Genomic DNA, 22,838 nt, shown 5'->3' with positions numbered 1-22,838 from the left:
TTACTGATCAAATGTGCATTAGCCCCCAAGTGCCAAGCTGAATACCTAGATTGAACCTTGGGACTTTGAAAACATTCCCATTGTTGAAAAAAGCAATACACATTAGCCCCCAAGTGTCGAGTGCATAACTTGTTATGTGCTTGGGACTTCAACAATTTCATCTTCTGACTCTTGCAGACTGAGAAAAATATCAAAGAATCACAAATTGCCGACCTCCAAGAAAACATCAAGTCCCAGCAAGAAGAGACCTCTAAAGCCAAAGAGGAGCTGAAGGGCGCTTTGACTGCTATGGAACAGCTGAAGGACGACTTCAAAACAGAACGCACCAACTGGGAAACCGAAAAGGCTGCTTTGTTAAAGCGGGCTGAAGAGGCCGAAGCAGCTCTTAAACTGGTAGAGGAAGAGCTGACTGGGCTGAAGCATCAAGTGAACACTGTGACAGCTGCAGTTTTTGGTAAGTACCATACAATAACCTGATCTGAAGTATTGTTCAACTCCGCCGGTTTAACATTTGATTTTTTTAAACCTTCTCAGGTACCCGCATTGCTCATCTAGGCACAGACATGCAGATGAAGTTGAAGGCAGCATACACTTTGATTGAGCAATTGTATACTGGTGCCCAACGGTTTATCGGTGTAGTCTCATACAATAAACCGGCGCCAACTTTGATCAAGGACACACTAATGAGATTATCCATGACGCTGGCTCAGATAGAAGAGGTGAAGCGATCTGCTGCCAGGGCTGGCGCTTTACTGGCACTGACCCGGGCCAAAGCATGGATACCTGACTTGGATCCTGTTGGTATTGCTAAGGGATTTCCGGATGAGCAAGCAGACGGATCAACTTTTAATAATGATGCTCTCAAAGCCTTGACAAAGGAAATGCGTCCACTATCGAGTCAACTGGCTGAGGAAGCAAACTTGACTGTCCATCGGTCTTTTTATGATGAAAGAAACCAGTGGCTTGAGACGACTGTGGCAGAAGCGCAAAACCTTATCCCGCCAATTCGTAAGCATACTTACGTCCCTGATGTTGAACCGTCAAATCTGATAAGTGAAGAAGCTGTATTTCAGGCTCTAACCCGGATTGACTGGACCACCATTGACTTCCAGCCACTGGGTGGGGAGGAGGAGGTTGAACCGGCGCCTGAAGATCCATCAACTTCATGTCGTACTGGCAATGAATCTTAATCCGGCCATCGGGTTAAGTTGACAGACTTTGTTGAGTGTAAAAAACAATCAACATTTTGGGCCTCAACGTGCCTTGTAATAGGCTAGTGAAAGTACTTTGCTTTGTGGTACTGATGCATAACGTTTGTTGATCCATCATGATATTTTCTGTTCTTAATTATACCTTGATGATTGTCATGCGATTCTGATATCTGCATAAAAAGATTCGTCCTGGCGGTTTACCGCCGGACGGGTCATAATGCCCAAGCTAAAGCCTGGTTAGTAACCAAAGCAGAATAAATATAAAATAACTCATACCTGTGATATGAAATCACTTAGTTGGTTTACTAACTTTTATTGCAATAAGGGTGAAAACCCAAATCCTGAGTTATTATAACTCACACCATGTAATGATGTTATGTAATAAGTCATGCCGGGTTATGATGAACACCAGATGATCAAACTGGCGACATAGAATCAAAGCAAGGCCGGGTTAATAAACACCGGTTTATAATTGGATGTGGTTTTACAACTTATAGTTGAAGGCCAAGCTGGGTTAACAAACACCGGGGTAATATAATGACTGAAAAGTCATACGGGGTCAAGAGACGTCGGTTTAACTTAAAACCTTATCAAAGGAGAGAACTTCAAAAGGCAAATAAAACTTGTAGTCAAGGCTTTTCAAGGGCTGTCAGGCCCAAATTCGAGGCTTTTCATGGGCTGCCAGGCCACTGAGTTAAACCATTTGACAAATCCTTTTAAGATGGGCCTCCAACTAACCAATCGTCGTTTTAACTTTGACAAGTTCAGGGTCTCAATGAGAGTAACTGTCAAATGTTCGGCGGGTCATGCCAGGATTACCTAGATAGGAGTGGCTTAATTGATGAAGGCAGGTTAACCCGGGGTTCTAGGTGAATACACCAGGCTTCCAAGCCGTGGGTCGGTACCCAGCTACAAGGGTCCATTCAAACTCCTTGGTATTTTACACAAGGAGCCCCCAAGTAACTTTGTGAGCTGTGCTCATGGGTGCCTATGTTTGAGCTGTGCATAGCATCCAGACTCTCTTTGGCCCCTTGGGTGTGAAGCTCCCAAGCTGTATTGTGGCTTGATAGCCAGTTTGAAAGGTAGTACTCCGCTTTGTCAACGGAAGCCCCCATGGAACTCAAAGGATATTTGAGAAAAAATAGCAGAGGCCCTGCTTATAGCAAGGATGCCGGTTTATTATATTGATCAAAATATATACATTGTCGAAATATGTACATAAGAAAAGCCTATGGCTCAAGTGTAGTAAGGCCGAAGGAGAGCTATGTTCCAGGGCCTCCGGGTCTCCTCCTCAGAACTGCGTGAGTCTTCTCGAACATCAATGAGGTAGTATGATCCGTTGTGCAGATTTTTGCTGACCACAAAGGGTCCTTCCCAAGGTTGGGATAACTTGTGCATATCGGTCTGATCCTGGATGAGCCAGAGCACTAAGTCGCCTTCTTGAAAGGTTCTTGTCTTAACCCGGCGGCTGTGATAACGCCGCAGGTCTTGTTGATAAACCGCCGATCGAGCCAAAGCCATGTCCCATTTCTCATCTAATAGGTCCAGTGCCTCTTGGCGTGCTTGCTCATTGTCCGCTTCAACATAATTGGCAACCCGGGGCGAGTCATGACGAATATCACTTGGAAGGACAGCCTCAGCCCCATAAACCATGAAGAAAGGTGTATAGCCCGTGGATCGGTTTGGGGTGGTGTTTATACTCCATAACACAGATGGTAATTCTTCCACCCAACAACCCGGCGTCCGCTTCAAAGGAACCATAAGCCGGGGCTTGATACCCTTCAGGATTTCTTGATTCGCCCTCTCTGCTTGACTATTAGACTGGGGATGAGCTACGGACGCTACATCAAGCCGGATGTGCTCTCGTTGACAAAACTCCTCCATCTCGCCTTTAGAAAGGTTTGTGCCATTATCTGTGATGATGCTGTGTGGAAAACCAAAACGAAAAATGACCTTTTTGAGAAATTGAACTGCCATGGCTGCATCACACTTGCTGACGGGCTCCGCTTCAACCCATTTGGTGAATTTATCAATCGCCACCAACAGGTGGGTCTTCTTATCCTGGGAACGCTTAAAAGGTCCCACCATATCAAGCCCCCAAGTGGCAAAAGGCCAAGTGATATGGATCATCCGTAGTTCTTGAGTCAGAACATGAGCTCGATATGAAAACTTCTGACAAGCGTCACACCGCTTTACCAGATCCTTCGCATCAGCATGAGGTGTCAACCAATAGAACCCATGACGAAAAGCTTTAGCTACCAGGGATTTTGAACCGGCATGGTGACCATAATCCCCTTCATGGATTTCATGTAGAATCTCTTGTCCTTCTTCAGGAGAAACACAATGTTGAAACACGCCTGAGACACTGCAACGGTGTAACTCGCCATTGTGAATAACCATGGACTTGGACCGCCGGATTATCTGTCTGGCAAAAACCTCATCATCTGGTAGCTCGCCCCGGTTCATATATGCCAAATATGGAACCGTCCAATTCGGAGTGATGTGTAAAGAGGCTACCAATTGGGCTTCTGGATCAGGAACAGCTAAATCCTCCTCTGTAGGCAACTTAACAGACGGGTTATGCAAGATATCTTAAAAGGTATCGGGTGGTACCAGTTTACGCTGAGATCCGAGCCGGCTTAGAGCATCTGCTGCTTCATTTTTGCACCGGTCAATGTGCTCAACCTGATAACCCTTAAAGTGGCCTGCCACAATATCCACCTCACATCTGTAAGCCGCCATGAGTGGATCCTTAGAATCCCAGGTACTAGAAACTTGCTGAGCCACCAGATCAGAATCTCCGAAATAGCGAACCCGGCTTAAGTTCATTTCCTTGGCCACACAGAGACCATGGAGTAAGGCCTCATATTCTGCTGCATTGTTAGTACAAGGAAACATTAAGCGGAGGACATAACAAATTTTATCACCTCGAGGGGAAGTAAGGACCACTCCAGCCCCCGAGCCTTCCAATTGCCTGGACCCATCAAAGTGAATAGTCCAATATGTATTATCAGGTTTGTCCTCTGGTGCGTGTAACTCGGTCCAATCATTGATGAAATCAACAAGTGCTTGTGACTTGATTGATGTCCAAGGCATATACTTCAACCCGTGCGGGCCAAGCTCAATTACCCACTTTGCAACCAGGCCAGTTGCCTCCCTGTTCTGAATTATATCGCCCAAAGGAGCTGAACTGACCACTATAATGGGATGGCCTTGAAAGTATTGTTTGAGTTTCTGACTCGCCATAAAAACCCCATAAACTAGCTTCTGCCAATGCAGATACCGTTGCTTTGGCTCGATAAGTACTTCACTGATATTAGTAAACCGGCCGTTGAACCAGATATTCTTTACCTGCCTCCTTGCGCTCCACCACAATTGCCACGCTGACAGCACGGGCATTAGCAGCCACGTATAATAACAAGGGCTCTTTGTCAACCGGAGCAGCAAGAACCGGCGGTTCAACCAACTGTCGCTTTAACTCCTCAAAAGCCGCATTAGCTCCATCACTCCAGACGAAATCGTCTGTCTTTTTCAACATCTGATACAAAGGAATCGCCTTTTCTCCCAAATGGCTGATAAATCGGCTAAGGGCCGCAATTCGACCTGCCAGACGCTGAACATCATTGATACACTTCGGTTTAGCCAAAGATGCAATCGCTTTGATTTTTTCCGGATTAGCCTCAATGCCTCTGTTGGACACCAGAAAACCTAAAAGCTTGCCTGCCGGAACACCAAAAATGCAGTTGTTCGGTTTGAGCATCATTTTGTAAACCCAAAGATTGTCAAACGTCTCCTTGAGGTCATCTATTAAGGTTTCCTTCTTCCTGGACTTTACCACAATGTCATCCACATAGGCATGAACATTACGCCCAATCTGCGTGTGAAGACAATTTTGCACACAATGCTGATAAGTCGCCTGTGCACTTTTGAGCCCAAAGGGCATAGAAACATAGCAGAAGGCTCCAAAGGGAGTGATGAAGGCTGTCTTCTCCTGGTCCTTAACTGCCATTTTAATCTGATGATAACCTGAATAAGCATCCAAGAAACTCAGGCGCTCACAACCCGTCGTCGCATCAATGATCTGATCAATATGCGGGAGAGCAAAAGGATCTGCTGGACAAGCTTTGTTCAAATCTGTGTAGTCCACACACATACGCCAAGTGCCGTTTTTCTTGAGAACAAGCACCGGATTAGCCAACCACTCAGGGTGAAATACTTCGACGATAAACCTAGCAGCCAACAGCCGGGCTACCTCTTCACCAATGGCCTTGCGTCTTTCCTCGTTAAAGCGGCGAAGAAATTATTGACTGGTTTAAACTTGGGATCAATATTGAGAGTGTGCTCAGCGAGTTCCCTCGGTACACCTGGCATGTCAGAAGGTTTCCATGCAAAGATGTCCCGGTTCTCATGGATGAACTTGATGAGCGCGCTTTCCTATTTTGGATCCAGGTTGGTACTGATGCTAAACTGTTTGGATGAATTGCTAGGAACAAAGTCAACAAGTTTAGTCTCATCAGCCGGTTTGAACTTTAGGGTCGGGTCATTCTCAGTGGTGGGCTTCTTCAGAGGGGTCATGTCTGCCGGATCAACATTATCTTTATAAAACTTCAGCTCCTCTGTAGCACAAACCGACTCAGCATAGGCCGCATCACCTTCCTCACAATCCAAAGCGATCTTTCGGCTTCCGTGTACTGTGATAATCCCCTTATGACCCGGCATTTTGAGCTGTAAATAGATATAGCAGGGCCTCGCCGTAAATTTGGCGTAAGCCAACCATCCAAACAGTGCATGATACGGGCTCTGGATCTTCACTACTTCAAAGGTCAATTTTTCAGACCTGGAATCATGCTCATCTCCAAACACAACCTCCAAAGTGATCTTGCCAACTGGATATGCCGATTTACCTGGTACCACACCATGAAAAACAGTGTTTGACGGTTTAAGACTCTTGTCTGTCAACCCCATGCGACGGAAAGTCTCATAGTATAGGATATTGATGCTACTTCCTCCATCCATCAGCACCTTGGTGAATTTATAACCTCCCACCTGAGGCACCACCACCAAAGAGAGGTGACCCGGATTGTCAACCCGGGCGGATGATCCTATCTGCTCCACACAATGGGATGCTCAGACCACCGCAAATAACATGGCACCATGGGTTCAACAGTATTAACTACTCTCTTGTGAAGCTTCTGATCACGCTTGCACAAACTAGTAGTGAACACATGATACTGCCCACCATTCAACTGCTAGGGGTGACTTTGATAACCTGATTGCTGATGATTCCCTTGATTATTCTGTTGGCTATTACCACCTTGGTTGCTCTGGTTGCCCTGATTATTCTGAAATCTAGAGTTTGAACCGCTGCCACCATGAAAACCTGGACCTGAACCGCCCGCTGGGCCCTGATCATACCGGAATAGATCAAAATTTTTGAACTCTTTCATAATGTGACAATCTTTCCAAAGATGTGTTGATGGAGCTTCCTTGGTCCCGTGCTTCGGGCAGGGCTGATTTAACAAACGTTCCAGATTCATCCCTCCACCGCGCTGGGGCGGTTTACCTTGACGACGCTGCATATTGGTGTTAGCTACAAAATCTGAACTATTTGCTTTGCGCTTACCATTACCCCCATGGCCTCCTTTGTTGTGATGCTGTCCTTTTGCACCACCGTTCTTCTTTCCCTTCTCCGGTTTCTCCTCATCAGAATTGGGATCCTTGGTATTATCAGAATTGACATATTTGACCAAGGCTGCCATAAGTGTTCCCATGTCATTGCAGTGGCGCTTGAGCTGTCCCAACTTCATCTTTAGTGACTTAAATCGGCAATTATGCTCCAGCGTTATGATCGCTTGGCCAACATTAATCCAGTCCGACGAATGCAAAACTTCTGAAACCCGGCGCACCCAATGAGTTGTTGACTCATTCTCCCCTTGAACACAGGCATCCAGATCCACAATGGACATAGGCTATTTGCATGTGTCTTTGAAATTGGCTATAAACCGGGCCTTCAACTGATCCCATGACTCGATAGAGTTGGCTGGTAGATTTTTCAACCAAGTGCGGGCTGTCCCTTCCAACATCATTGTGAAATATTTTGCACATGCCGCTTCATCCACATCCAGCATCTCCATTGCCATCTCATAACTCTCGACCCACGCCACAGGTGGCTGATCAGCAGTGTAATTATGCACCTTACATGGACCCTTGAAATCTTTAGGCAGTCGCACATTACGGAGAGCCGGAATGAGACACGGCACTCCCCAGGAACTGAAGGCTAATCCGGTGCCGCGGTCTATTGACGTCGCAGGCTGAACCGGGGCGGGTTGATAACGACCCGTATATTGTGCTGCCAAAGGGGCCTCCCTTCATGCTCTGCCATTGTCCCCCACGTCTTGAGCATTTACCTCACCACGCGCTGGATTGGGTCCTTGGGGGACATTACGGCGCCGCGCACTGCTAGACACTTCCGGTTCATCCATGTGCCTGCTATAACTTTTTCTCGGACGGGGAGTCGAATGAATTCTATCCCGGCTATAGGAATAGGCCTGCTGCTGCACCACGGCGGTTTGAAGAAGATCTCTAGCCCGCCGTGTCTCAGTTGCTGCCAGTGAATCGCCCTCCATCGGAGTAGCTACCAGGCAAGATGCTGCAACAATCATGTTATCCAAAGGGCTCAAAAAATGTCCCGGTGGTGTTGACACATATTGCGGCGGGTTATCCATTCGTCGAGGTGGTTCCATTGTCCGTGGTTGATCCGGCGCTGGCCTCCGTGCGTCGGTCCGGTTTGTAGCTACCGGATTACTCGGCCCAGCCCCCGGTGTATTGAAGAGATTTACTCCCTCAAAGACTGGTGGCATACGTGATCAATACTTTCTCCGCATTACATCATTTGATGCATTCTGATCCAACATGAGCCGGTAATCTGTGACTGTATCTGCTATGACTGGGCATCCAAAGTGGCCCGTTCTTCAGCCAACCTAGCGTCCTCAGTTGCCAGGTCCTCCTTAGCCTGTGTTATCTGGTCCTTCAGCTTTGCAATATCCACATTGTGCTGATCCTGTGTCTCCGGGGTAACTGCCGTGGTTAACAAGGTCGCCCAGGCATCCATCAAACCGGAGAGGACTTGAGCCGGTCGGCGCGCCGGGCCTCCTGCCGCGGTCGCTGATCCGGTATTCATTGCCGCTGTGGATGAAGATTGCAGAGTGGGCTGTGTTTCGGCCATGAAAACAGCAACCCGACTTGGCGGTTCAAAGAGGTTCGGATTACTGTTGCCATCGGAATATCCTTCGAACACACCATCATGAATTTGGTACAGGGACTCGGTTTCACTAGTAGATGACTCGCCGTCGGAATAAACAACTGTCTCGCCTTCAGACACCGGTTCAGATCCGATCCCATGGACACATCCTACGAACGCACGCTTCATGGCGGGCTTAACCCGGGCAGGACTCACACGCTTAGTCGTCTCGACGAGGTCGGTGTAGATGTCCGGCTCAGGGCCCGGTTCGCCTATCTTGCCGATGAAGACATGAATTCCGCCAAAGGGGACCCGGTACCCGTACTCGATCGAGCCGGCCTCAGGGCCCCATCCTTCGTCGTTGATGTAGAGCTTGCCACGACGACTTTTGGTCATCTGGCCAACCACGTACCCCTTGAGTCCTTCGGAGCTGCCCTTCAAGAACTCGAAACCATCGTGCGATAGCCCCACGGTGGGCGCCAACTGTCGTGGAATTAACACGTCAGATGTCCTCATGAAAGGACTTAGTCGTGGAGCCATCGCAACAGGTTAGCTTGAAGGGATTAAACCGGACCAGGGACACTAGAGTTTTATACTAGTTCGGCCCCTTCGATGAAGGTAAAAGCCTACTTCTAGTTGTGATGGGATTGATTGGGTTTTGATGACCAGGGAGCAAATACGCTTTGCCTGAGTCTCGAGTTGTTGTCTGTTGTCCCTGAACCACCGCCGGGTTGTCCCTTTATATACACAGGTTGATGCCCGGCCAGTCTACAGAGTCCCGAGGCCGACTCATACAAGTGTCCGGCTCGGTCTCTCCTTTCTTAACTTACAATACAAGTTACATAACCATGGCGGTTTACCACTATGGGCCCTAATCCGCCTTTGGGCTCCGCGCCTCTAAGCTTCATTAGTAAAGAGCCATCTTCTGGGTCTTCATGGGCTTCAATGTAGTTGAAGGTGAACCGGCCCCTCCTGGGCGGTTTACACTCAGTAGTTATATCCCCAACACAACGGATATGTGATAATTGGCGCTTTGGCCAAGAAAAGTGTCCTTCATTGGCGAGTCCCTGGCCCCGAATGCCCTCCTAAACCACAAGATGGAGAAGTGATCGTGTTCATGCAACATCTAGACCGGGGTTTTAGCCCTCCCGGGTCAAATTTTTTTTGAGATGTACTTGCTAGCTTCCAACTCCATCCTCAGGACATTGGACCAAATTCTGTGTCCAACATATGCAACTTCCAAGTGTTCTGTGAAGTTTACCTTCAAGAGGAACCAACTGTTGAGCTCTTCCGGGATTTCTTCCACTTAAACCACCGAACTTAGTTCTCTGACGGCCCCAATACTGAACTTGGTGGTGTGTCGATTCAGAAGAGGAAAGAGGTCGATTTTCCTCACGCCAAACATCACAGCCATCCAAAAGATTGGAATCAAACCTGGTTCTATTGTCAGAACACTACTCCTGCTGACGAAAACCCTCTGCCGGGTTACCGTGCTCACTGGCTCAGCAACGGCCATCCACTGCCTCTGCAGCTCACTGCCAGAGAACGACAAGCTTATGCTCCTCAACTTGCTAAGCTCCGGGATTTCCTTGCGAACGGTTTAACCGGCATTGACCTTGTTCATTGCTGGGTTTTGTGGGGTATCCTTCCCTTAAGCCGCCGCCCCGGGTTGATGCATGAGTATACCGGGAACGTCAAAGACCCTCAACCATATCATGAGATAGAGATGACTGATGATGAAGTAACCGAGTCTGTCAAGAATATGTTGGATGAACCGATCGCCGAATGCAGCAAAACTAGACTGCGTCCTTTTTATGCCTCCAACAAACCGCCTGCGGCAAGGATTTTAACTTTGTGCTTTTGTTGATCCACCTCCGCTTTAACACTGTTCTAATAAACCTTTGTTTTAATTTTTCAGGCCAATAGCTCCTTCTGGAAAAGGAAAGCTCAAGATAAACCGGCGAGAGCTCCACGTGTTAAAAGTAAAGTCACCAAGAGAGCAGCCAAAAAGAAAACTGCCGAGTCTTCTCATCCGCCTGAAGATGTCGATGAATCAGAACAAGATGGAAAACTTGATTCCGTTGGCTCATTTTTCATACACCTTATTGACAATAACTATTACCAGGATGATGCGGAAGCCAGTCGCACTAATCATGTTGAGGTAATCTCCCTTTCCTCCGGTTCAGATCATGTGTCGGTTCAAAAATTTTACCGTGCAGTTCAGAAAGTAAAATACTCTCACCCTCTTGCTTATTTGGATCCAAAATTTTCTTTGAACTTGAAGACCGTCGCACAACCTGGCATAGTGGCTAGCAAGTCATTTCTTACGGTTTACCAGACACTCCAAACCGGAAACGTCGTCCCGAGGTCTCTTGCTCTTTTAATAAACCTTGTCCCTTGGCGGGTTGCTTCTGAAACCCACTTAATCCGTCTGACTCGAATTATCAGGTGTCTTCCAATTCATCTGGCGTTTCATCAACCACTCAGCTGCCTCCCCTTAAAACCGTCCCTGGGTAAGTATACTGCCCTTCAGCTTTCTCCTTCATGTATCGGTTTACCGTGCTAATCTTTGTTTGATATTGTAGTGCTAAAGCCTGACTGAGCAAGAAGGCCAAAACCAGTACCCCCATTGGTGAAGTTGAACCGGAGAGGGCCCCAGAGGGCACCGGTAGAGATACTGATGTCATGGATGATTCTGCCCCACAAGATGAGAATACTGAAGCTAGTCCGCCAGAAGCTGACCCCGCCACTCACGTTGATCCATCAAGCCCGCATGCTACTCCTCCAAGTCCGGCTGGTGATCCGTTGAGCCCAGCCGCTAATCTACCAAGCCCAGCCAGGGATACCGTCAATCCGCCAAGTCCGTCAAAAGGTGGCGATGATGATGTTATCATCACCGGTACAGGTCACACCAGCCCTGGAAATCTGGTTGTTTTATCAAAGCATACCGCCAAGGAAGAATTTGTTGCTATGGGCAAGGGAAAAGAGAAGACAGATTTATCCAACTATGTTAACCTTTCTGCCTAAGAGCTTCATTCTGGCTTCTTACACCGCCTCTACACAAGACGAGATTATGAGGCCGGGTTGGTGAACATGATGAAAGAGCGCTATGAGGTAACCTTCCAAACCCTTTAATCTTGCTTGTTTTGTATATCTCCATTGTAACCCTCAAGTGCCGGTTTGTCTCTTGAAGATAAACCGGGACTTGTGAAGAAGGAATGCTTTAACTGAGTAGCCCCCAAGGGCCGGTTTAACCTTATCGAGGCGAATCGGGACTTCATGCTTTAAAGTTTATTTTGCCAATTCCTTTGCCTTTATACTTTTTGATCAAATATGCATTAGCCCCCAAGTGCCAAGATTCATACTTGTATTGAGCCTTGGGAATTTAAATAAGGAGTAGGAAAAAAGCATTCTGCATTAGGCCCCAAGTGCCAAGTGTATAACTGGTTATGTGCTTGGGACTTTGAGAAAAATATCATCATCATCTGATCTTTGCAGGCCAATATAAACAACAAAGACTCCAAGATTGCCGATCTTCAAGAGAATATCAAGTCCCAGAAATCAGAGACTTCCAAGGCCAAGGATGAGCTTAAAACTGCTTTGACAGCCATGGAACAACTGAAAGAAGGGTTCAAGAACGAACGTGCCAGCTGGGAAACTGAAAAGGCTGCATTGTTGAAACGGGCTGAAGACGCCGAATCAGCTCGTAAACCGGTGGCGGAAGAGCTAACTGGGTTGAAGCGCCAAGTAAATGCCATGACCTCTGCAATATTTGGTAAATATCCTTGTCAAAATTTCTTGAATGGCCATCTTTGAAATTTCCGGTTTAACATGAAAGTCTTGAACCGTTATAGGTAGCCGTGTTGCTCATCTAGGCTCTGACATGCGGATGAAACTGAAGGCAGCATATACGTTGATAGAGCAACTGTATACCTGTGCCCAACGGGTTATCTGCGCAGTCTCATACAACAAACCGGCACCAACATTGATCAAGGACACACTAGCAAGGTTATCAATGATGCCGGCGCAGATAGAAGAGATGAAGCGATTTGCTGCCAGGGCTGGCGCTTTGTTGGCACTGGCTCGGGCCAAAGCGTGGATATCTGACTTGGATCCAGTTGATGTCGCCAAAGGCTTTCCGGATGAACAAGGAGATGGGTCAGCGTTTGACAACGAAGCCCTCAAAGCCCTGACAAAGGAGATGCTCCGTTGTCCAGCCAACTGGCTGAAGAGGCTAACTTGACTGTTCATCGGTCCTTTTACGATGAAAAGAGCCAACGGGTTAACACCACTGTGACAGAAACGCAGAACCTTATCCCGCCAATCCGTAAGCACACTTACGCCCCTGATGTTGAACCGTCCAATCTTATAAGTGAAGAGGCTGTATTTCAGGCTTTAACCCGGATTGACTGGGCCACCTTGACTTCTAGCCACTGGGTGGGGAGGAGGAGGGTGAACCGACGCCAGATGATCCATCAACTTCACGTCAGCCTGGTGATGAGTCTTGATCCGACAACCGGGTTGACGTTCACAAACTGTGTTTGTGTAAAGAACAATCATTATTTTGGGCTTCAAAGCGCCTTGTAATAGGCTAGTTGAAATACTTTGATCTGCTGCCATCGTGCACTGAGATATGACTTTGTTTGATTCGCCATGATAATTGTAGTGCTGGCTTATATATCTTTATAATATTATGCTATCCTTATATCTGCATAACAAAAGATCTGTCCAGGCGGTTTACCGCCGGACGGGTCATAATACCCAAAGGAAAACCTGGTAGATCGCCAAGCTTTGTATAAAAAATAGATCATACCTGTGATATGATGCTGTTGGTGTACCAACTTGATTGTAGTAAGGGTGAGAACCCAATACTTTGAGCGTTTGATAGTTCTCACCATGCCGTGCTGGTGTATAATAAGTCATACCGGGTTATGATGAACACCAGATGATCATACTGGCGACATGTAGTCAAAGCCAGACCGGGTTATGAAACACCGGTTTAAAAATGAAGATGGTCTGACAACTTGTAGTTGAAGGCCAAGCCGGGTTAACAAACACTGGGTTATTAGAATGACTGATAGCCATACCGGATCAATAGACACCGGTTCAACAGCAAAATTACCAAAGAAGAAAAAATCTTAACAAAGGCAAAGAAAATCGTGTAGTCGAGGCTTTTCAAGGGCTGCCAGACCCAAATTCGAGGCTTTTCATGGGCTGCCAGGCCGCAGATTGAACCATTTGACAAAGCCTTTTAAGATGGACCTCCAACTAATCAATCGTCGTTTTAACTTTGACAAGTTAAGGGTATGTATAAGATTGACTTGTCAAACGTTCGGTGGGTCATGCCAGGATTACCTGGATAGGAGTGGCTTACTTGATGAAGGTAGGTTAACCCGGGGTTTTAGGTGAATACACCAGGCTTCCAAGCTGTGCTTGATAGCATATTAGAAGGGTCCTTTCAAACTCTTTGTTGCAGTGCACAAAGAGCCCCCAAGTAACTTTGTGAGTTGTGCTCAATGGGTGCCTATGTTTGAGCTGTGCATAGCATCCAGACTCTCTTTGGCCCCTTGGTTGTGAAGCTCCCAAGCTGTATTGTGGCGTGATAGTCGGTTTAACAAGGTAGAACTCCACTTTGTTAGCTGAAGCCCCCATGTAATGAAAAGATATTGGAAAAAACGGCAGAGGCCCTGCTTGTAGCAAGGATGCCAGTTTATTATATTGATCATAATATATACATTATTGGAATATGTACATAAAAGGAGCCTATAGCTCAGGTGTAGTAAGGCCGAAGGAGAGCTATGTTCCACGGCCGCCGGGTCTCCTCCTCAGAACTGCGTGAGTCTTCTCGAACGTCAATGAGGTAGTATGATCCGTTGTGCAGATTTTTTCTGACCACAAAGGGCCCTTGCCAAGGTGGGGATAACTTGTGCATATCGGTCTGATCCTGGATGAGTCGGAGCAATAAGTCGCCTTCTTGAAAGGTTCTTGTTTTAACCCGGCGACTGTGATAACGCCACAGGTCTTGCTGATAAACCGCCGAACAAGCCAAAGCCATGTCCCATTTTTAATCTAACAGGTCCAGTGCCTCCTGGCGTGCTTGCTCATTGTCCGCTTCAACATAATTGGAAACCCGGGGCGAGTCATGACGAGTATCACTTGGGAGGACGGCCTATGCCCCGTAAACCATGAAGAAAGGTGTATAACCCGTAGATCGGTTTGGGGTGGTGTTTATGCTCCATAATACAGATGGTAACTCTTCCACCCAACAACCCTGCGTTCGCTTCAAAGGAACCATAAGCCGGGGCTTGATACCCTTCAGGATTTCTTGATTCGCCCTCTCAGCTTGACCATTAGACCGGGGGTGAGCCACGGATGCTACATCAAGCCGAATGTGCTCTCGTTGACAAAACTCCTCCATCTCACCTTTGGAAAGGTTCGTGCCATTATCTATAATGATATGTGGAAAACCAAACCGGAAGATCACCTTTTTGATGAACTGAACCGCCGTGGCTGCATCACATTTGCTTGCTGGCTCCGCTTCAACCCAGTTAATAAATTTATCAACCGCCACCAAGAGGTGGATCTTCTTATCCTTGGACCGCTTAAAAGGACCCACCATATCAAGCCCCCAAGTAGCGAACGACCAAGTGATTGGAATCATCCGTAGCTCCTAAGCCAGAACATGAACTCGACGAGAAAACTTCTGACAGGCATCGCACCGCTTTACCAGGTCCTCAGCATCAGCGTGAGCCGTCAACCAGTAAAAACCATGACAAAAAGCTTTAGCAACCAAAGATTTTGGACCGGCATGGTGACCACAATCGCCTTCATGGATTTCACGCAAAATGTCTTGGCCCTCCTCAGGAGACACACAATGTTGGAATATACCTGAAACGCTGTAACGGTGTAACTCGCCATTGTGAATAACCATGGACTTAGACCGCCGGACTATCTGTCTGGCCAGAACTTCATCTTCTGGTAACTCACCTCGGTTCATATACGCAAGATATGGAACCGTCCAATCCCGAATTACATGTAAAGCGGTAACCAACTATGCCTCCAGATCAGGAATAGCTAAATCCTCCTTTGTGGGTAACTTGACAGACGGATTATGCAGGATATCCAAAAAGGTATTGGGCGGCACCAGTTTACGTTGAGACCCCAACCGGCTTAAAGCATCTGCAGCTTTGTTTTTGCGCTGATCAATATGCTCAACCTGATAACCTTTGAAGTGACCAGCCACAACATCTACCTCTTGCCTGTAAGCCGGCATGAGGGGATCCTTAGAGTCCCAAGTGCCAGAAACCTGCTGAGCCACCAGATCAAAATCTCCAAAGCATCGAACCCAGCTTAAGTTCATTTCCTTGGCCACACAGAGACCGTGGAGTAAGGCCTCATACTCAGCTGCATTGTTAGTACAAGGAAACATTAAGCGGAGAACATAACAAATTTTGTCACCTCGAGGGGAAGTAAGGACAACTCCAGCCCCCGAGCCCTCCAACTGTCTAGATCCATCAAAGTGAATAGTCCAGTATGTATTGTCCGGTTTGTCCTCTGGTGCCTGTAAGTCGGTCCAATCATTGATGAAGTTAACAAGCGCCTGAGATTTGATGGCGGTTCGAGGCGTATACTTCAACCCATGTGGACCAAGCTCAATTGCCCACTTTGCAACCCGGCCAGTTGCTTCCCTGTTCTGAATTATATCGCCCAAAGGAGCGGAACTAACCACTATGATGGGATGGCCTAGAAAGTATTGCTTGAGCTTCCGACTTGCCATAAAAACCCCATATACCAGCTTCTTCCAATGCGGATATCGTTGTTTTGACTCGATAAGCACTTCGCTGATATAGTAAACCGGCTGTTGAACCGGATATTCCTTCCCAGCCTCCTTGCGCTCAACCACAATTGCCACACTGACCGCACGGGCATTAGCAGCCATGTACAATAACAAGGGCTCCTTGTTAACCGGAGCAGCAAGGACCGGCGGTTCAGCCAACTGCCGCTTCAAGTCCTCAAACGCCGCATCAGCTTCGTCACTCCAGACAAAAGTGTTTGTTTTCTCCAACATCTGATATAAAGGAATCGCCTTCTCTCCCAAGCGGCTAATAAACCGGCTTAGGGCTGCAATTTGACCTGCCAAACGCTGAACATCATTAATATAGGCCAGTTTAGCCAACAATGTAATCGCCTTGATCTTTTTCGGATTAGCTTCAATGCCTCTGTTAGACACCAGAAAACCTAAGAGCTTGCCTGCTGGAACACAGAAAACACACTTGTCCGGATTAAGCATCATCTTATAAACCCGAAGATTGTCAAAGGTCTCCTTGAGATCATCTATCAATGTCTCCTTCTTCCTGGATTTTACTACAATGTCATCCACATAGGCATGAGCATTGCGCCCAATCTGAGTGTGAAGGCAATTTTCCACACAGCGCTGATAAGTTGCCTGGGCACTCTTGAGCCCAAAGGGCATAGAAACATAGCAGAAGGCTCCAAAGGGAGTGATGAAGGTTGTCTTCTCCTGGTCCTTAACTACCATTTTGATATGATGATAACCTGAATAAGCATCCAAGAAACTCAGACGCTCACAACCCGCCGTGCATCAATGATCTGATCAATGCGCAGGAGAGCAAAAGGATCTGCTGGACAAGCCTTGTTCAAATCTGTGTAGTCCACACACATGCGCCAAGTGCCGTTTTTCTTAAGAACTAGCACCAGATTAGCCAACCACTCAGGATGAAACACTTCGACGATAAACCCAGCAGCCAACAGCCGGGCTACCTCCTCACCAATGGCCTTGCGTCTTTCCTCGTTAAAGCGGCAAAGAAATTGCTTGACCGGTTTAAACTTGGGATCAATATTGAGAGTGTGCTCAACGAGTTCCCTCGGTACACCTGGCATGTCAGAGGGCTTCCATGCAAAAATGTCCCGGTTCTCACGGATGAACTCAATGAGCGTGCTTTCCTATTTCGGATCCAGATTGGTGCTGATGCTAAACTGTTTTGACGAATCGCCAGGAACAAAGTCAACAAGTTTAGTCTCATCAGCCGGTTTGAACTTCAGGGTCGGGTCACGCTCAGTGATGGGCTTCTTCAGAGGGGTCATGTTGTTGGGGAACATAGCAGAAATTCAAAAATTTCCTATGTGTCACCAAGATATATCTATGGAGAAACCAGCAACGAGGGGAAGGAGAGTGCATCTACATACCCTTGTAGATCGCTAAGCGGAAGCGTTCAAGAGAACGGGGTTGAAGGAGTCGTACTCGTCGTGATCCAAATCACCGGAGATCCTAGTGCCGAACGGACGGAACCTCCGCGTTCAACACACGTACAGCCCGGTGACGTCTCCCATGCCTTGATCCAGCAAGGAGAGAGGGAGAGGTTGAGGAAGACTCCATCCAGCAGCATCACAAAGGCGTGGTGGTGATAGAGGAGCGTGGCAATCCTGCAGGGCTTCGCCAATCACCACGGGAGAGGAGGAGCACTTGGGAGAGGGGGAGGGCTGCGCCAGAACTTGGGTGCGGCTGCCCTCCCTCCCCCCACATATATATAGGGGCAAAGGAGAGGGGGCCGGCCCCCTCAGATCCAATCTGAGGAGGGGGCGGCAGCCAGGGGGGTTGCCTTGCCCCCCAAGGCAAGGGAGGCGCCCCCCTTTAGGGTTTCCCCCAAGCCCTAGGCGCCTTGGGCCTTGGTGAGGGGGGGGGGCGCACCATCCCACCTGGGGCTGGTCCCCTCCCACACTTGGCCCATGCAGCCCTCTGGGGATTGTGGCCCCACTTGGTGGACCCCCGGGACCCTCCCGGTGGTCCCGGTACGTTACCGATAAAACCCGAAACTTTTCTGGTGACCAAACCAAGAACTTCCCATATATAAATCTTTACCTCCGGACCATTCCGGAACTCCTCGTGACGTCCGGGATCTCATCCGGGACTCCGAACAACATTCGGTAACCACATACAAACTTCCTTTATAACCCTAGCATCATCGAACCTTAAGTGTGTAGACCCTACGGGTTCGAGAGACATGTAGACATGACCGAGACGTTCTCCGGTCAATAACCAACAGCGGGATCTGGATACCCATGTTGGCTCCCACATGTTCCACGATGATCTCATTGGATGAACCACGATGTCAAGGACTCAATCGATCCCGTATACAATTCCCTTTGTCTAGCGGTATTGTACTTGCCCGAGATTCGATCGTCGGTATTGTCGATACCTTGTTCAATCTCGTTACCGGCAAGTCTCTTTACTCGTTCCGTAACACGTCATCCCGTGATCAACCCCTTGGTCACATTGTGCACATTATGATGATGTCCTACCGAGTGGGCCCAGAGATACCTCTCCGTCACACGGAGTGACAAATCCCAGTCTCGATTCGTGCCAACCCAACAGACACTTTCGGAGATACCTGTAGTGCACCTTTATAGCCACCCAGTTACGTTGTGACATTTGGTACACCCAAAGCATTCCTACGGTATCCGGGAGTTGCACAATCTCATGGTCTAAGGAAAAGATACTTGACATTAGAAAAGCTTTAGCATACGAACTATGATCTTTGTGCTAGGCTTAGGATTGGGTCTTGTCCATCACATCATTCTGCTAATGATGTGATCCCGTTATAAACGACATCCAATGTCCATGGTCAGGAAACTGTAACCATCTATTGATCAACGAGCTAGTCAACTAGAGGCTTACTAGGGACATGGTGTTGTCTATGTATCCACACATGTATCTGAGTTTCCTATCAATACAATTATAGCATGGATAATAAACGATTATCATGAACAAGGAAATATAATAATAACTAATTTATTATTGCCTCTAGGGCATATTTCCAACAGTCTCCCACTTGCACTAGAGTCAATAATCTAGTTCACATCGCCATGTGATTAACACTCACATGTCACATCGCCATGTGACCAACATCCAAAGAGTTTACTAGTGTCATTAAACTAGTTCACATCATCATGTGATTAAGACTCAATGAGTTCTGGAGTTTGATCATGTTTTGCTTGTGAGAGAAGTTTTAGTCAACGGGTCTGCTACATTCAGATCCGTACGTACTTCGCAAATCTCTAGGTCATATTGTAAATGCTGCTTACACGCTCCACTTGGAGCTATTCCAAATGGTTGCTCCACTATACGTATCCGGTTTGCTACTCAGAGTCATTCAGATAGGTGTTAAAGCTTGCATTGACGTAACCCTTTACGTCGAACTCTTTATCACCTCCATAATCAAGAAACCTATTGAGGGAGTTCCGGACTAGGGGGTGTCCGGATAGCCGAACTATCATCATCGGCCGGACTCCAAGACTATGAAGATACAAGATTGAAGACTTCGTCCCGTGTCCGGATGGGACTTTCCTTGGCGTGGAAGGCAAGCTTGGCGATACGGATATGTAGATCTCCTACCTTTGTAACCGACTCTGTGTAACCCTAGCCCTCTCCGGTGTCTATATAAACCGGATGGCCTTAGTCCATAGGACGAACAACAATCATACCATAGGCTAGCTTCTAGGGTTTAGCCTCCTTGATCTCGTGGTAGATCTACTCTTGTAACCCACATCATCAATATTAATCAAGCAGGACGTAGGGTTTTACCTCCATCAAGAGGGCCCGAACTTGGGTAAAAACATTGTGTCCCTCGTCTCCTGTTACCATCCGCCTAGACGCACAGTTCGGGACCCCCTACCCGAGATCCGCCGGTTTTGACACCGACATTGGTGCTTTCATTGAGAGTTCCTCTGTGTCGTCACCGATAGGCTCGATGGCTTCTTCAATCATCATCAATGATGAAGTCCAGGGCGAGACCTTCCTCCCCGGACAGATCTTCGTATTCGGCGGCTTTGCACCGCGGGCCAATTCGCTTGGCCAACTGGAGCAGATCGAAAGCTACGCCCCTGGCCGTCAGGTCAGATTTGGAAGCTTGAACTTCATGGCTGACATCCGCGGGGACTTGATCCTCGATAGGTTCGAGCCACAGCCAAGCATGCCGCACTGTCGCGGCGAGCATGATTTAGCTCTGCAGCCGGACAGTACCTTCGAGGCTGCACTCGAAACCGCATGATCAAGGACGGATGCCTAGACACCGCCTCAGAGGCTGCAGCCTCTACGGCGATAGAGCCGAACACTGACTTTGTCCCTCATAAAGCTCGTGACTCCAAGGTGCCGGACTCCTCGCCGGACTCCGAACCTCCCCCCCCCCCGATTGAATCTGATTGGGCGCCGATCATGGAGTTCACCGCGGCGGACATCTTTCAACACTCACCTTTCGGCGACATCTTGAGTTCGCTAAAGTATCTCTCGTTATCAGGAGAGCCCTGGCCGGACTGCGGTCAGGACGGTTGGGATGCGGACGACGAAGAAATTCAAAGCTCACCCACCACCCACTTGGTAGCCGTTGTCGATGATTTAACCGACATGCTAGACTATGACTCCGAGGATATCGACGGTATGGACGACGATGCCAGAGACGACCAAGAACCAGCGCCTACGGGGCACTGGACAACCACCTCATCATATCACATATACATGGTGGATACCCCAAAAGATGGGAATGGCAAAGGAACAGAGGAGGATGACCCCTCCAAAAAGCAGCCCAAGCGCCGGCGTCAGCGGCGCCGCTCTAAATCCCGCCACAGCAAGAATGAAGACTCCGACACCGGAGACAATAATACACCGGACAGTGCTGAAGACAACCCACTCCAGCAAGATGTAGTGCAGGAGGACAAAGACGCCAGCCCTTATGAAGGAGCGGCAGAAGAAGAGGCAGAGGATTATACACCTCCCTCCGGAGACGAAGCGAGCCTCGACAATGACGAATTCGTCGTGCCTGAGGATCCCGTCGAACAAGAGCATTTTAAACGCATGCTTATGGCCACGGCAAACAGCCTCAAGAAAAAGCAGCAACAGCTTAGAGCTGATCAGGATCTGCTAGCCGACAGATGGACTGAAGTCCTCGCGACCGAAGAGCATGAGCTCGAACGCCCCTCCAAAAGCTACCCTAAACGCAAGCTGCTCCCCCGATTAGAGGAGGAGGCTTACGTACCCGCATCACCAGGAGACAATACGGCTGACCGACCACCCCGTGGTCGCGACAGAGAGGCCTCTAGGCCCTTCACTAGACCCGTACCCCGGCATCGCTCGAAAAGCACACGGCCACAGGGGAACACTCCGGACTTGCGAGATATATTGGAGGATAAGGCAAGACAATCAAGATCGATCTATGGATCACGTGGGCGTCCCATGATACGCGACGACAACCGTCGCGCCGGACACAGTAAGTCCGGCCGGGCCGAAGAAAATAGACCAAGCTCCCTTGAGCTCCGTCGTGATATCGCCCAGTACAGAGGCACCGCACACCCACTATGCTTCACAGATGAAGTAATGGATCATCAAATCCCCGAAGGGTTTAAACCCGTCAATATTGAATCTTATGATGGCACAACAGACCCCACGGTTTGGATCGAAGATTATCTCCTTCACATCCACATGGCCCGCGGTGACAATCTTCACGCCATCAAATACCTCCCCCTCAAGCTTAAAGGACCAGCCCGACATTGGCTCAACAGCTTGCCAGCAGAGTCAATTGGGAGTTGGGAGGACCTGGAAGCCGCATTCCTCGATAACTTCTAGGGCACTTATGTGCGACCACCAGACGCTGATGACCTAAGCCACATAATTCAGCAGCTAGACGAATCGGCCAGACAATTCTGGACACGGTTCCTAACCAAGAAAAACCAAATCGTCGACTGTCCGGATGCAGAGGCACTCGCGGCCTTCAAGCATAACATCCGCGACGAGTGGCTTGCCCGGCACCTGGGACAGGAAAAGCCGAAATCCATGGCAGCCCTCACATCACTCATGACCCGCTTCTGCGCGGGTGAAGACAGCTGGCTAGCACGTAGCAATAACCTCAGCAAAAATTCTGGCAGTCCGGACTTCAAGGACCGAAATGGCAGGCCGCGTCGCAACAAAAACAAACGCCGCATTAACGGCGATCATATTGAGGATACGTCAGTCAATGCCAGATTTAGAGGCTCTAAACTCGGTCAGCGGAAAAAGCCATTCAAAAGAACTACTCCGGGTCCGTCCAATTTGGACTGAATACTCGACCGCTTGTGCCAGATACACGACACCCCTGAAAAGCCAGCTAACCACACCAACAGGGACTGTTGGGTATTCAAGCAGGCAGGCAAGTTAATTGCCGAAAATAATGACAAGGGGCTGCATAGCGATGACGAGGACGAGACCCAACCACCGAACAATAGAGGACAGAAGGGTTTCCCCCCACAGGTGCGGATGGTGAACATGATATACGCAACGCACATACCCAAAAGGGAGCGGAAGCGTGCACTCAGGGATGTCTACGCGATGGAGCCAGTTG

At 48.3% G+C, this 22,838-nt stretch overlaps 1 protein-coding gene across 1 annotated transcript in view; it reads left to right on the top strand.

Annotated features, from left to right (window-relative positions):
* The first annotated feature begins 288 nt into the window (after window positions 1-288).
* LOC123138977 (uncharacterized) overlaps window positions 289-22,838 on the top strand; it is a 41,928-nt gene continuing 19,378 nt past the window's right edge. The window contains exons 1-2 of the mRNA XM_044558816.1: window positions 289-454; window positions 535-607. Of these exons, the coding sequence (XP_044414751.1) occupies window positions 289-454; window positions 535-607 (239 nt within the window). The remainder of the gene's footprint in view (window positions 455-534; window positions 608-22,838) is intronic.

The sequence above is a fragment of the Triticum aestivum genome, chromosome 6B (genome assembly GCF_018294505.1).
Source record: "Triticum aestivum cultivar Chinese Spring chromosome 6B, IWGSC CS RefSeq v2.1, whole genome shotgun sequence".
Taxonomy (NCBI): domain Eukaryota; kingdom Viridiplantae; phylum Streptophyta; class Magnoliopsida; order Poales; family Poaceae; genus Triticum; species Triticum aestivum.
The sequence above is the reverse complement of the archived record's forward strand: the minus strand, read 5'-3'. Positions and strand labels throughout refer to the sequence as shown.